The sequence below is a fragment of the Oryctolagus cuniculus genome, chromosome 6 (genome assembly GCF_051225735.1).
Source record: "Oryctolagus cuniculus isolate XC-2025 breed Fujian yellow rabbit chromosome 6, ASM5122573v1, whole genome shotgun sequence".
Taxonomy (NCBI): Eukaryota; Metazoa; Chordata; class Mammalia; order Lagomorpha; family Leporidae; genus Oryctolagus; species Oryctolagus cuniculus.
The window spans coordinates 166,047,446-166,062,933 of NC_142872.1; the positions used below are offsets into that span (position 1 = coordinate 166,047,446).

The 15,488-nt window shown below is 58.7% G+C and overlaps 1 protein-coding gene across 1 annotated transcript in view; it reads right to left on the reverse strand.

Annotated features, from left to right (window-relative positions):
• Positions 1-12,297: 12,297 nt before the first annotated feature.
• The window catches only part of AGO2 (argonaute RISC catalytic component 2), a gene marked incomplete at its 3' end in the record, with an annotated part of 43,431 nt that continues 40,240 nt past the window's right edge, over positions 12,298-15,488 (reverse strand). Inside the window, 2 exon segments of the mRNA NM_001082710.1 lie at positions 12,298-12,679; positions 12,785-12,984. Coding sequence (NP_001076179.1) covers positions 12,571-12,679; positions 12,785-12,984 — 309 coding nt within the window.

Sequence of the window (15,488 nt, forward strand, 5' to 3'; positions counted from 1 at the left end):
GTGAAGTGTGTCTGGAATACTGTTAGAGCCGGGTCACTCTGAGCTGTGGATCCCCGAGGGTCCAGCGGTCCAGACGGGCGCCCCGCGACTCCGGGGATCCACAGGTGGGAGCGCTCGCTTGCTCCCTCCCAGAGAAGCTTAGAAGACAAAAACATCCTAACTACTCTAGAAAAACATTCATTTATCTGCGAGGTAGAGTCACGGAGGGAGACGGGGCTCCCATCTGCGGTTCACTCCCTAAACGGCCGACCCGAAGCCAGGAGCTTCTGCCGGGTGTCCCACCTGGGTGCAGGGCCCAGGCACTTGGGCCGTCTCCACTGCTTTCCCAGGCCACAGCAGGGAGCTGGATCAGAAGTGGAGCAGCCGGGACCCGAACCGGTGGCCGTGTGGGATGCCGGCTCCACAGGCGGGAATTCCGCCCTCTGCACCACGGTGCCAACTGCGGAACTGCTGAAAGGCGGCCGCCAGCCCTGACCCTGCGTGGGAACAGCGGGCTGATGGGTCCAGGCCGTGAGAACCACCGTGCAGGGCTGACGGAGAGCAGAGCACAGACACGCGGCAAGGCCCTGTGGAGCCGGGAGCTTACGAACACCCAGGACTGATTTATGTATTTGATTTCGTAATTTCACGTGGAGTTTTCCTCTGGGAATAAAAGTCCATAGATTAGGGGGCTGGCACTGTGGCGTAGCGGGTAAAGCCACCGCCTGCAGCGCCGGCATCCCATACGGGCATGGGTTCCAGTCCCGGCTGCTCCACTTCCGGTCCAGCGCTCTGCTGTGGCCTGGGAAAGCAGTAGAAGATGGCCCAAGTCCTTGGACCCTTTCACTCGCGTGGGAGACCTGGAAGAAGCTCCTGGCTTCAGATCAGCTCCGCTCCGGCCATTGCGGCCAACTGGGGAGTGAACCAGCAGATGGAAGACGCCCCTCCCCCTGCCCCCACGTAACTCTAATTTCTGAAGTTCTAATTAACATCCAGTGCATTTGTCCTTTTTAGTGTCAGGTCTGTCTGTGAGCATTGACAGACGTGCAGTTCTGTAACCGGTCGATGATCGAACACTCCCGTCACCCTCAGCCTCCCTGTGCCGTGGGCGCCGCCCCCCCCCCCCCCCCCCCCCGGGACTCGGCTGCTTGCTCTCCGCTCCTGCACGTTAGGACCGTGTGTTGGCGTGTGGCTGTGTGCTGCCGCCAGCACGGAGGGCAGCCCCTTCGTCCTCACGGCCCGATAGACGCCAGCCCGAGTGGCTTTGTGGCCGGCGGCCGATAGGTTGTGTGGCTCCACCTCCAAAACTTCACAGAGTTGATTTTGTGAGACTTCCCTGCGTCATGGAAACTCTTGATTTTCTGCAAGCATTTAAGAATGAAGTTCTTAAGGGCTGGCACTGTGGCATAGCAGGTAAAGCCGCCGCCTGCAGTGCCGGCATCCCATGTGGGCACCAGTTCGAGTCCTGGCAGTTCCACTTCTGATCCAGCTCTGCTATGGTCTGGGAAAACAGAAGAAGGTGGCTCAAGTCCTTGGGCCCCTGCACCCACGTGGGAGACCTGGAAGAAGCTCCTGGCTCCTGGGTTTGGATCAGCACAGCTCTGGCTGTTGCAGCCATCTGGGGAGTGAACCAGCGGTTGGAAGACCTCTCTCTCTGCCTCTCCTTTTCTCTCTGTGTAACTCTTTCAAATGAATAAATAAATCTTTAAAGATGAAGTTCCTAGTTGATGTGCCATATGCAGATGGGACTGGACCTGGCCCCTGCCCTGCGGTCTGTGCACCCCACCCATCATCGTGAAGCACCTGAGGCCCCTCCCTCTGCTCCCCTGTGCGTGGGGGGTACCCTGCTTAGATTTCGACTGGACCTGGCCCCTGCCCCGCGGTCTGTGCACCCCACCCATCATCGTGAAGCACCTGAGGCCCCTCCCTCTGCTCCCATGTGCGTGGGGGGTACCCTGCTTAGATTTCGCTTCCTAAGGTTGATTGACTTGAAGGCAGCATGGCAGAGAGGGGCGGGGCAGGGAGAAGCGAGTTCTCTTCCCCAGACGGTGTAGCGGCCAGTGCTGGCCAGGGCAAAGGCAGGGCCCGTCTTGGCCATCTGCTGCTGCTTCCCAGGCCGTTCGCAGGGAGCTGGACGGGAAGTGGACAGTGCGGGCCACGTGTTTGCAGTCCTGCTGATTCTGGGCTCTGAACAAGGCTTCCGGTTCACTGGGTGAGCTCCTTAGGACTGGGGCACCCGCTCGGTCACAGGACGGTGTGCTGTTCTGCACAGTGGCTGTGCCACTGCGGCACGTGGGGGGGCTCCGCCTCTCTGAATTCCAGTGGTCGGCACACAGGTCGTGGCTGGGTTTGCTTCTGTGACAGCACGAAGCGTTCTGCCTGTTGTGGGTCACACTCCTCCCTGTGGCCCTGGTCAGCCACAAAGATTCTTCTGGGGACCCGTGCTGGGACCCCCATTCTGTCCCCACAGCAGTGGGGTGCTCTGTGAGCAAACCCCAGAGGAGCCCTGGCCAGCTGCACCCCTGAACCCACCACGCGCACTGCGCATCTGACTGTTGGCGTGTTCTTGGTTCCTCTGTCCACTGTCAGCTTCCTCCCGTGCCTGCACGGTTAGCAGCCGAGACGCTGGCCCGTCTTGGAGGGCTTCTGATCCCTGGGAGCCGAGATGGTGGCCGTGTGCCCCCACGTGGGACACCTGCAATGTGCCTGACACCGCTGCTGTGGCGTTTGGGGAGTGAGCCAGCAGGCAGGAGAGCTCTTCTCATTGCCTTTCCCGTAAAATGAAAAGAAACTAGCCAACACCGGGCAGCGCTGGGGGCCGTTTCATTTGTGTGCACTGTGTGTTCATCAGATTCTCCCATCTTGAAATAACCACACTTTACAAATACGTCCCGAGACCTGCCTGCCTGTGGGGACGGCTGCCGGGCGCTGCGGCGCCTGGAACCCTTTCCCCACTGCAGTAACACGCGGCGCCGGCACCGGGGTCTTTCCTAGGCGACAGGAGCCGGAGGAAGTGGATTGCTGGGGGCACAAAATGGCTCTGTGGTTTGGGGTACGAAGAAGTACAGGGGTCTGTGGAGTGGGCGTCTGGTACAGCATTAGGGCGACCTGGGGGTGGAGGGTGCACGGTGGCACCGTGGCACCACGGGTTAAGCCTCCGCCTGCAACACCGGCGTCTCACATGGGTGGCTGCTCCACTTCCCGTCCAGCTCCCTGCTGATGTGCCTAGGAGGGCCGCGTGCTCGGGCCCCTGCTCCCATATGGGAGACCCAGATAAAATTCCAGGTTCCTGGTTTTGGCCTGGCCCAGACTTGGCCATTGTAGCCATTTGGGGAGTGACCCAGCAGACAGGAGATTTGTCTGTCTGCTCCTTCCCTCCCTCCATGCCACGTTCTGTCTTTCCAAATAAATACTTTTTTTTTTTTTTAAATGGTATATGGTTCTGGGGCCGGCGCTGTGGCACAGCGGGTTAAAGCCCTGGCCTGCAGTGCCGGCATCCCATATGGGCACCGGTTCTAGCCCTGGCTGCTCCTCTTTGATCCATCTCTCTGCTATGGCCTAGGAAAGAAGATGGCCCAAGACCTCGTGCCCCTGCACCCATGTCTGCATCCATGTGGGAGACCCAGAAGGAGCTCCTGGCTCCTGGCTTTGGATCGGCACAGCTCCGGCCCTTGAGACCAATTGGGGAGTGATCCAGCAGATGGAAGATCTCTGTCTACCTCTCTCTGTAACTCTTTCAAATAAATAAAATAAATCTTTTTTTTTAAAAAAGGTATACGGTTCTTTAAGAACTACATCTTAATGTATTTTAAAATGTGGAACAAATAGACCAAAATGCTGGTAATTACCTGTTAGTGTTTACAGGCAGTTTAAAATGTTCACATTTATAGTTACCTGAATTCTCTAGATACTTTTTTTTTTTGACAGGCAGAGTGTACAGTGAGAGAGAGAGACAGAGAGATAAAGGTCTTCCTTTGCCGTTGGTTCACCCTCCAGTGGCCGCCGCAGCCAGCACACTGCAGCCGGCGCACCGTGCTGATCCAATGGCAGGAGCCAGGTGCTTTTCCTGGTCTCCCATGGGGTGCAGGGCCCAAGCACTTGGGCCATCCTCCACTGCACTCCCTGGCCACAGCAGAGAGCTGGCCTGGAAGAGGGGCAACAGGGACAGAATCCGGTGCCCCGACCGGGACTAGAACCTGGTGTGCCAGTGCCGCAAGGCGGAGGATTAGCCTAGTGAGCCGCGGCCTAGATACATTTTCTTAAAAATCAGAAAATAAGGACCAGGGTTGTGGCTCAGCGGTTAAACCTCTACTCGCAATGCCAGGGTCCTATCAGGCAGCAGGTGCAAGCCCTGGCTGCCCCACTTTTGGTTCAGCCCCTTGCTGACCCTAACCCTCACACATGCCCGGGCCCTGCACTCACGTGGGAGACCAGGACAGAGCGCGTGGCTCCTGGCTTCTGCCTGTTCCTGTCCCAGTCTTTGTGGCCATCCAGGGAGAACCAGAGGATGGAGGATTGCGCGCCTCTTTTTAATTAATTTTGAAAGAGTGACAGGGGGAGGAAGAGAGAAACAGAGATCTTCCATCTGCTGGTTCACTTCCCAGATGGCTGCAACAGCTAGAGCTGGGCCAGGCGGGAGCCAGGAGCTTCATCCAGGTCTCCCATGTGGGTGCAGGGGCCCAAGCACTCGGGCTGTCCTCCACTGCTTTCCCAGGCCACAGCAGGGAGCTGGATCAGAAGTGGAGCAGCCAGGACTTGAACCGGCGCCCAAATGGGATGGCGCTGGGTTCAGCAGCCCCGCTGTAGTGCCAGCCCCACACCCTAACCTTTGTTAGCAACAGCGTCCACCCTGGTGACCTGCAGCCGTGTTCTGGGTTCCCTCATCCGGCCCTTTCCCAGCATCACCACCGTCCACTGTCCTCAGCCTAGCCGGAAGTCAGGGCCAGCCAGGCAGGGCGAGGGCCCCAGGGCTCCGAGGGCAGTGCCGCTGAGGCCTGCCTGCCTCCGAGCCCGGCTCTGCCTCCGGGGACGCCCGTCTGTGCTAACACCGCCCCCGCCCCGCCCCAGGAGGCCGTGCCCAGAGACACCGAGAAACTGCAAATAAGAGGAATTTTATTTTATTACTTTTTTGCTGACATACTATGAGGCAAAACAAAGTTGACACCATACAAAATAACTTTATAAAATATCATTCACATCATATTTGATCAGGTTTACAGCATTCTGTGCATGTTAGGGGTTGTGTAAGGAGGTGAAACACGATGCCAAACCTTGGGATTAGTTTATATACACACGGTAAGAAACAGAACAAGTAACTGTTAGGGTTCCCATGAATTTATTGCAAAAATAGTGCAAACTACTCAACCTAGGAAGCTGTAAAAACAAACTCGAAAGGACCCAGCGAAGCTGAAACACAACAGATGCTCAGGGTCGTGGCTGGAGCCTTCTTCACCAGCTTATCTCGTCCATCGAGACCACGCCCCGGGCCGGGAGACTGCGTGCTGAGGTCTGCGTGGGCACAGCTGGGGCCACGGCTGGGAACCGAGCTGGGAAGGGGGGGAAGCAGCAGCGAGGGCGGGCCTGCGTCTCCCCCTGGGGGTGTGGGAGTGAACTATTCCAACTCAGGGCGGGGAGGTGCCAGCAAGGACGCCAGCGGTCACTTCAAACTCTTTCCACAGTCCATCGGGGTCCACAGAGCATTCATAGTCAACACAGTAATAAAGCAAAACTAAACGCTACATGGAGAAGCTAAAGAAACAAAATGCAGCATATTCAGGTTCTTTGTCTTGAGGTACCAGTAAATCTACTCACGCCCCCGCGGACTCGCAGGGGACAGACGCTTGCTGGCCAGCCAGTGGCAGGGCTCGTGTTATTACTGAGAAAGTGCAACCACGCTGATCTGCAATGCAGCATACTAACGGATGATTACTCTTACAAAATATAGCTTAAGTATCAACCTGATGGAAGGTAAAAAATTAAAAACATTTAATTAGAATCATTTCATTTTTTTTTGAGATCCTGCAGCAAAAAGCTTTCTGAATCAGCTTCCAGAGTGTTGCCGTAAGGAATGTTGTTCTCTTGAAAAACTGAGATCCCTCCCCTTAAAATAGTAAAACTAGACTACAGGAAAGATCCCTAATTTTTATTTCTTGGTATAAAATCAAATTCTTAAGACTCCAAAATATTGTGTTACCTCCAAAGAATTACGTAAAAAAAGGTCGCCATAGTAGGAAAAGTCTGCAACTGGAAACTGCCAATAGAAAAGCGCGGGAAGCCGTCCGTCCCCCACCCCGCCCCGCCCCGCCCCGCCCCTGGCCGAGCCCCCGCCCGAGCCCCCGGCCCAGGTGGGTCAGCAGAGACAGAGAACGACCGAGGTCCACCTGCTGCTCGTAAAGCCAACTCACAAAACACGCCAGAGGACGAGGGACGCGAGGACTCGGGTGCGTTCTTGGCCGCCCCTTCATGGGCACAGAGAGGGAAGTGGTAGCTAGAAACTATGCATAGAATAGAGGTCGGAATTCACTACTTGCAAAATGACACATCTGCTCTCGGACAGGGGGCGGCCTGCACCGCCCGTGGGCTCTGCTCCCCACTGCACTGCGAAACAGCTGACTTCAGACTGGTTTGTTTAATGCATTAGGGTACAACATAAAAGGCACAAAATAAATAAAAATAGTATTAAATAAACGGAAATTATGATTTCAAGTTTCACGTGGAGTTGTATCCCGCTGTTTGGTTACTTTTCCCAATTGAATTTGACAGACGTAGTAAATAGCACCCAACTGTGAACTGAGGTAGATCCACATTGTAAAGGGAGCTGGGCCCCTCCGCTTCACGTCTAAATTTAAGATGCTTTTAGAAAAACGAGAATCCACGCGGTCCCGCACACAAGTGAGGGCAGGCGGCTGAGAATGCGGGCAGCCGCCGCCGAGCCCCACACCGGCGCCTCCTCCGCGCAAGCCCTGGGCTGCAGAGAGAGAAGCGTGCGTGCACGGACCCCCGGGACACGGCTCAGGACCTCCAGTTTTGGGCTGACTGCCGCAGAAACGTGCAATGGTCCATTTTCTCCAAGCAACGGCACCAGCCAACCAGACCAGAGAGAGGGAGGGAGGGCGAGACCAGGAGACAGCGAGAGGGAGAGGGGAGAAGGGGAGAGAGAGTGAGGGAGGGCAAGAGAGGGGGGGAAAAGGGGAGAGAGAGAGGGAGGGAGGGAGGGAGAGAAGAGGAGAGGGCGAGAGGGAGGGGGACAGAGAGGGAGGGGGAGAGGGGAGGAGGGAGGGAGGGAGAGGGAGAGAAGGGGAGAGGGAGGGAGGGAGGTGGATCACTGAGCGCTTCCCTTAACTCCAGAGAAAACGGGGGTCGCAGCCTCCTGCGGCTCACTCTGCCAGGTCTTTTTTTTTTCTTTTTTTTTTTTTGCATCCTCTGAAACGCACGGCGTGCACATCTGATTAAGGCTTAATTTCAAGTGGCATTACCACGGAGCATCATGCAAGCACGGGACATCCTCGGGACGCACAGGAGGGACGATGACAGGGAGCCCCAGCGCTGTGTTTAGTGGGTGCTGCAACGTCAGGATGAACCGCACAGTCCACGCAGCAAGGGGAAAGCAGAGAGAGGCCGATGCATATGCACAGCTTTACGGGGCTGCCAGTCCCGGCAGCACTGCGTGGTGTCCACCCGGCGCCGCGCACCCCGGGGCCACCTGCAGCCGCGGCGCATTCTCATTCCAGAGGGGCAAGTCGAGGGGCGAGGCCCACCTGGGGGACGTCTGAATTCATTTTTGGTTCTTTTTCAATTATTTTATAAAAATAAAATAAAACTAGAAAAGTCGATAAGACTACGGGGTGGAGTCCCTCGGGACATGTCGGGTGAGCGGGCCGCAGAAAAGTCTGGACCGAGATCCTGCATTCTCCCTGGTACCGCGCTCTGGCGCACGCAACGTCGTCATCATCCCCTCAGATTGTTTAAACACAAGAACCTGCTCGCCTCTACGGTTAGGAAGCCTCAAGTCACAGCTCGAACGCACACCCACCATCAGCTCAGGACTAGCCTCCCGGCGCCCTGGCCCGGGGCTCTGCGAGGGAGACGCTCTCTCAGCCACACACACTGGGTGACTTCCCCACTTCAAGCCAGTAAACCAGACCACCGGCCAAGACAGGGCTCAGCCCCTGGCTGGGGGAGACCTGGAGACCGAGCGTGTGGCCGTCCCACCCCAAGGAGCCGAGGAGGCGGCGTCCCGAGCAGCCCCTCACACACTCTGCACACACAACGACAGCTCCTTTATAAAGACCCCCTGCCCCCACCCCCACGGGCGACAGTGCTCGTGCTGAGCCCTGGAGAGCACACCGCCAGGTTTTGCTGGCACCGCCCTCCGGGTCACAGTGTCAGGGCTGGAAGGACTCACTGACCACGCCCACCGTAAAGGCACCAGGCTGCTCTGGTGGGGACCCTCCCCCACCCCTGCAGCGGCACACACAGCCTCCAGGGGCCCGGGTCCCCTCTCCCCACAGTGGGATCCTGGGAGCTGCGGTGGGCTGAGGGACCTGGAAGGTGCAGGAGGGACCAGGAGGATGGCCTTGCCCCCGGCTCCCAGAGCACGGGGTGGTAGAGCCTCCTCCAGCGCCCCCGCGGCAGGTGGGGGTGCACGGGGTGACCCGCCCGACCGGGAGACAGTGGCAGAGGCCGCTGCTGAACCCGGCACTCCGCGCTGGCTCTGGCTGGAAGCCCCGGCAGAGCCACAGCACGCGAGCAGGCCCAGGCAGCGCACCCAGACGGGTGGCCAGGGATGCGTGCGCTCCCGGGATCCGGGAAGCACTGACGGGAACCAGCGCTAAAGAGAGTGACGCCCAAGACCGGGGTTAGGGCTGTCGGGCGCAGCCACACAGCAGCCCCAAGGGCAAACCGCAGCCACTGGAGGCAGCAGCGGCAGCAGACGCCTCCTCTCCAGCGGGGGGCCTTGGACTGGAACAGAGCGCCTTGCCTTCAACCCTTAGCACGTTGCCAAGTCGCGTGCGGTAACTCACGTCCCAAGGTGAGAAGGCCCATTTGCCTGCACTGGCTTCTGTGTTCAATCTGTGAGGGTCGGCGTGGAGCACCGCAGGGATTTTACAGCGTGTAGAACAGGGGGCGGCCGAGAGCAGGGGAGGCCACTTTAACCCACTCCTAAGTGCCTTCCTGGAGGGACGGGGCAAAGCTGGGTCTTAGCGCACGTACGCCAACACGGCGCCTCTGCCGCCAGCCAGGCCCACACGGGCGGGGGCCGCCCCGGCCACGGTTTGGCACTGGGCTTTTAAGCCGCAAGCGGCAGACAGATGTTACCCCTCCGTGTGGTCAGGGAACACTCTGGCTTCTTTCAGTGTAGACAGCTACGCCTAAGAGCACACGGGAATCCACTGGGGAGTTCAGAGGTAGCTTTTATCTGCGCTTGGTTTGCTTTTGTTTTTGTAATTTTTAAACTAAAAGGTATTTAGACGCCACCTTCCTCAGTGGCCTGGCGAGGCCGATACATTCACTCGAGACAGTAAACTGCAGAACACAACCGGAGAAGCCCACGCGAGGCCCCGCGTGGACACTCAGGCGACTCCCGAGCCGCAGCCACCAGCGATGGCTTTGACACAGCGGTGACCCCGCCGTCACTTCCCCGGGCCATGCCGCCGCCACAGCCTGGGTGGATCGAGGGCAAAGTGCTTGGGGGGGGAGCACGCCCTGCTGCCAGGAGGTGGAAAAGTTCCTTCCAGAACAAGAGGACGAGGAGAGGCGGGCAGCAGACCCAAGCCCACGCAGCACTGAGGACGCGCGGGGCCGCCTGTCACGCCCAGCACCACGAACCCACTCACGAGCATCAGCCAGCACGCACGTGCCGAGTCGGACGCAACAGAAACAAGTTGCCCCCCCCCCCCAAAAAAATCAGTGCAATTATTCTGAGTTGAAATCTTCCTTAGAGAAAAGAGTTGGCGACGCGTGCGACACAGCCAGCCCTGTGAGGAGGCCACGCGTGCGGTGTGTCCGTGCCGCAGGGCCTCGAGCCGCCACACCATGCGGCGGCGTACATTCCTTTCCCCACGAGCGCGAGGGCGGTCACACAGAGGTCACGGGCGAGGTTAGCATGGCTTCTCAGGGCCTCCGGGGTCGGCAGCTCTCCAGCTCAGGCAGCCCCTCAAGCTGTCCCTCCCAGAGCTGCCTCCGGCGTAGGGAGCACACCCACAAAGACAACCCTTCCACAGGCCGCAGCCGCCCGCCGGGGCCCCTCTGGACACGAGCCTGCCTGCGGTCCACCCTAACATCGTATCAAATATAGAATCTCACTGCAAAACAGCTTTGCAAAAATAACATCTGAGTCACCTCGCAGGCCAATGTGAAATCACACTGCGCAGAGACTACGGAAAGCAACTCATCCAGAAAGACTACACTGTGGCTCGCAGACAGAAATCACCCGGCACACGGGAGTAACAATTTATAAAAGTTGGGGAAGATGGCCGCTCGCATATCCATCGGGCACCACATGCACGGCACAGCCACGTTGGCCATAGGAACCAGGGCGGAGGGGGAAAATAAATAGCAACATTCACACTGAACAGCAATAAAAGCAACACGCGACAAAGTGACACGCGAATGCCGGGCAGCCGGGGGCTGGGGTGGCGCCAGCAGGGTCGGGGCAGCCTCCCAGGGCACAGAGGTCAGGAGGGCGGGCAGGGCCAGCGGCCGGGCGGAGTGTGCGGCCCCCACGGAGGCGGTACATCCAGCACACTGGGCGCGGACCTCATCACGCGGGACGGGGGTTGCGCGAGGAGGCCTCCTCTAAGGGGCGCACTGAGTCCCAGTTTCCCTTGACAACGAACCCCGTCCTACATTCAGGCTGCTGGGAGCAAGGCACACCTGACTTGACAGCAGGGTGAACCGGGCCCGGGCGCTGGGGCGGGCTTCGACACGGACTCCACGCGCACGCTGGCAGCGGGAGGCTGGCAGTGAGGAACCTGAGAAACGGGAGCCGCAGCCATTTGCATTCGGGCCAGCGGTCCACTCAAGGTGTCACCACTCGGAGTTTCACAGAGCAGGTGCAGGGCTAACAGAACTGCGCCCCCCCCCAGCGCCTGGGGCCCCCTGCGCACAGAACTCCCCGACCATCGCCGCACGGATTGGGCCCAAGCCCTGCCTCCCCCACGGTCCCCAGCTCAGGCGCCTCGGCCAGAACCGGCATTTGCCAAGAACCACCGTGAGCCACGGCCCTTAGCTTGAGCGCGCCTGGTAGTCTGAGCCAGAGTGGGTCCCCGCCGCCCGCCCATCAATAGCAGAGGCTGCAGGGCTTCTTAGAGCAGAGGCTTCTGGCGCGGAGATCCAGAGGGAAAAAGATACAGGAGAGACTATGCCGGTACCGCGACCCCACATGCACACAGACGCACGCACAGCGCTCGGACCCCACTCCACCGCGGGGCCAGAGGTAACTGGCCGAGGCTGGGCAGGAGGAGCACGAGGGGAGGCCCGGCTCCTCCCGGACTTCCCACGTGGAACATGGATTGGATTCTTACAACATCGTACACGGACGAGAAGCCCACTCAGCACGCGCACGCTGCCTGCTGTCATCCTGGGACACTGCCCAGGGGCGCACTTTCCAGACTGGCGACCCCGCGTCTGGGGCCCGGCCGTGGGGCAGCGGGTGGCGGTCACGCGGATTGCACACAAGCACGGAGGGCCACCGGAGCTGGCCAGGTGTCCTGATGTGCTGCACAGTGAGTGGGGAACAGCATCTACCTAGCACATTAATACTGCAAACCAGATATATATATTCTCTCTCACGTCACAGACAGAACAGTGGGGAAGGATTGTACTGTATTTATCACCACAGACCCGTATTCTTCAGAAACTTTGGAAAATAAATGTCACAGTCCCGTAGGACAAATCTTATGATTAGACTCTCGGTATATTGTCTCTTCTTTTTTTTTTTTTTTTTTTTTTAAATACATTTTTATTAAAATGGCACTTGTCTGCCAATCTCTCTGGACCTGTCAGCGCTTTGAACACACGCGGTCCGTCTTCTGCCACCGCCCCTCGGCGGGAGGCACCTGCAGCTGGTGTGGCGGGGCTGCCCGCCACGCCAGGAGCCACGAGCCACGAGTGCCGCGTGGGTTGCAGTGTCGTGACGACATCAGAATGTTCAAGGCTTTAAAACCACAATGGTGCTTCTGTTGCTTTCTCTCAGAGGAGGTTCACAGCTAGTTTGAGCCCATCAATTTCACAGACAATCATGTGTTAAAAACAAGTAAATTCAATGACCAAATAAATTAAAAATGTTTTAAAGCCCTGAGTTCATAGACTGGTTTTAGGAGAATTTTAGGAGACACGGGACTCTACTTTTAATCAGCAGCTCATAGATTTTGGCAAACCACATTTCCTACGGCGGTGGGGTCTCATACAGGCCTGCAGTTCAAAATCCAAGTTGAAATCTGGGACGGAAGGCATTCTGGAAAATGGAGAATCGGGTAAAACCAGTGGCGTCTCCGGTCGGCTGCCCGGTGCTGGCTGTCGGGGAGGGCTGGGCCTCTGTGGTCTGAGTGTGGCTGGTCTCACGTGACAATCGCCGGACACGAAAACACGTCAAGCAAAGTACATGGTGCGCAGTGTGTCCTGGTGGACCTGCACGGCCTTGGCCAGGGCCTGGTGGTCTCGCCCGTTGCTCTGCCCAGAGGTATGGCTTCCTTCAGCGCTGCAGGGCCGGGGGGGGGGGGGGGGCGGGCAGAGAGAGAACGGCCGTCACTAACTGGGGCTGCGGAGGGGCGCCCCGGCAGCCGCGACGTCACACAACACCCACCTGTCGTGTTCTTTGTCCACCAGGTGGTACCTGGCGCGGAAGGCGACCAGGTGAGCGTAGTAAGCCGGCGCCGGGATAGAGACGGAGCGCGTGCAACGCACGTAGGTGTGACACAGCTGGTAGGTCAGGATCTGTAGCTCATCGGAAGAGAAGCGATTGTCATCCCACAAGACGTGGTAGTGGGAGGGCCTGCTTGTCCCCTGAAAGCACATCGGAGCGCCAGTCAGTTGCGAGAGATCTTTAGACACAAGATCCGTGCAGGGAGATTTGGACAGAGACTCAGCGCCGCATCACTGACTGCTGAAAGCACGGGTGTGAAGAGCTGGGTGTGAAGAGCTGGGTGTGAAGAGCTGGCTGCACAGCCAGCGTCCACACAGCAACGCCGCACACAGCGCGAAGCAGCGGCCGCGCCTCGTAGCAGTGGCCGTTCAGCCGAGGGTTAAGACGCCTGGGGCCAGTGCTGTGGCGCAGTGGGCTGAGCCTCTGCCTGCGGCGCCGGCATGGCTCTATGGGCACGGTTCGAGTCCCGGCTGCTCCTCTTCCAGTCCAGCTCCCTGCTAATGCACCTGGGAAAGCAGCAGAGGATGGCCCAAGTGTTTGGGCCCCTGCACCCATGTCGGAGACCAGGAGGAAGCCGCTGGCTCCTGGCTTCAGATCGGCCCAGCTCTAGCTGTTGTGGCCATTTGGGGAGGGAACCAATGAATGGAAGGCCTTTCTCTCTGTCCCTCCCTCTCTCTGTCTGTAACTCTGCCTCTCAAATAAATAAATAAATAAATAAATAAAATCTTTAAAAAAAGTGCTCTGTTCCACGTCTGAGTACCTGGCCCAAAGTGCAGTGTGCTCCTGGGCTCAGACTCCTGACAGTGAAGACCCCGGGAGGCGCCCGCCGCCCGGCACAGGAGACCTGGCTCAGTCCCAGAGTCCTGCTCCAGCCACTGTAAGCCATGAGGGAATTCACCAGTGATGGATGCGGCTCAAAAGACATACATATGCATACTTTTTTAAAAATTTATTTATTTTTTGACAGGCAGAGTGGACAGTGAGAGAGACAGAGAGAAAGGTCTTCCTTTTGCCATTGGTTCACCCTCCAATGGCCGCCGCGGCCGGCGCACTACAGCCGGCGCACCACGCTGATCTGATGGCAGGAGCCAGGTACTTATCCTGGTCTCCCATGGGGTGCAGGGCCCAAGCACTTGGGCCATCCTCCACTGCACTCTCTGGCTACAGCAGAGAGCTGTAGAGGGGCAACTGGGACAGAGTCCGGTGCCCCGACCGGGACTAGAACCCGGTATGCCGGCGCCGCTAGGTGGAGGATTAGCCTAGTGAGCCGCGGCGCCGGCCACATATACATACATTTAAGACAAAAAGAAGCCCGGCGTCCCAGATGAGAGCGCCTGGCTGGACGGCCAGTCACTGCCGGCCCCGGCGGCGGGGTCCCTGCACCCCTGTGGAGACCGCACTGCGCTCCCCTGGCCCAGTCAGGGCTGCTATGGGCATCGGGGGAGCGAGCTAGCAGGTGGCAGCTTTCTCCGTCCCCCACTCCGCCCAGATAAAGGTGTGTGTGAGAGTGTGCACACCACACACTAGGTTTGGAATATTCCCAACACAAAGAAAATGAGAAGTGTTTCAGGGCCAGCGCTGTGGTGCAGCGGGCAAAGCCTCGGCCTGCGACACCAGCATCCCCCGTGGGTACCGGTCTGTGTCCCAGCTGCTCCACTGTAAGACCCAGCTCCCTGCTAGGCCTGGGCGGGCAGCAGAAGATGCCCACGTCCCTGGGCGCTGCACGCATGTGGGAGACGCAGAGGGAGCTCCTGGCCCCTGGCTCCAGCCCAGCCCAGCCCTGGCCGTGGCAGGATGTTTCTTGTCTCTCTCTCTTCTCTCTCTCTCTCTCTCTCTCTCTCTCTCTCTCAATCCGGCGCGCACTCCCGTGTTGCATAAGCACACGCAGTGTGCACTGATCACACACTTCAAGTGGCCACACTGAAGGCCGTGTCATCTGTTATGAGGGGTTTCAAAAAGTTCATGGAAAACGCACCTAGCTTTTCAGCCCACGGCCCCACCAGCTCTCAAGCACCCCTGCAGGCATCAGGGCTCCCTCCTCTACACCCACAGAAAAGGATCTCCACTCCCAGGCCCCGCGGTCAGCAGCACTTCAGACCGGGGGCTGGGACACCCATCATTCTCTGCAGTTTTCGGCAGCTTCCAGTCTGCAACGAGAGCAGCAGCTGAGCTGCCCTCCCCCGCCAGGCCCTGCCGGCACAGCCCCAACCACTCAGCAAATTCCTGAAAAGCAGCCACGGAGGCCCTGGCAGTGTGCGGAGCCGGGCCGGGGACACGCGGCACGGCCTGCTGCTTGCTCCCTGGCGGGCGGTGGACAGCTCCAGGGCGGCCACCTGCCACTCAGTGTGCAACCAGCCTGGGCTCTTGGGCGGCAGACCACACGTGGCCCGGGCCACAGCTCCCTAGCCAACAGTGGCATCAGTGACACGGAATTTTAAATACATCCACTGGAACATCAACAGTTCACGTTCGGGAGCAGCATCTGGTACACAGCTAAGACGCCAGCAGGGGATCAGGGTGCCTGGGTTCAAGTCCCAGCTCTGCCTCTGATGCTGACACCCGCCAGGAGGAAGCAGGTGTCGGCCCCGTCACCTGGACGGCGTGCAGGGCTCCGGCCCAGCCTGGCCGTCGTAGGTGTTTAGGG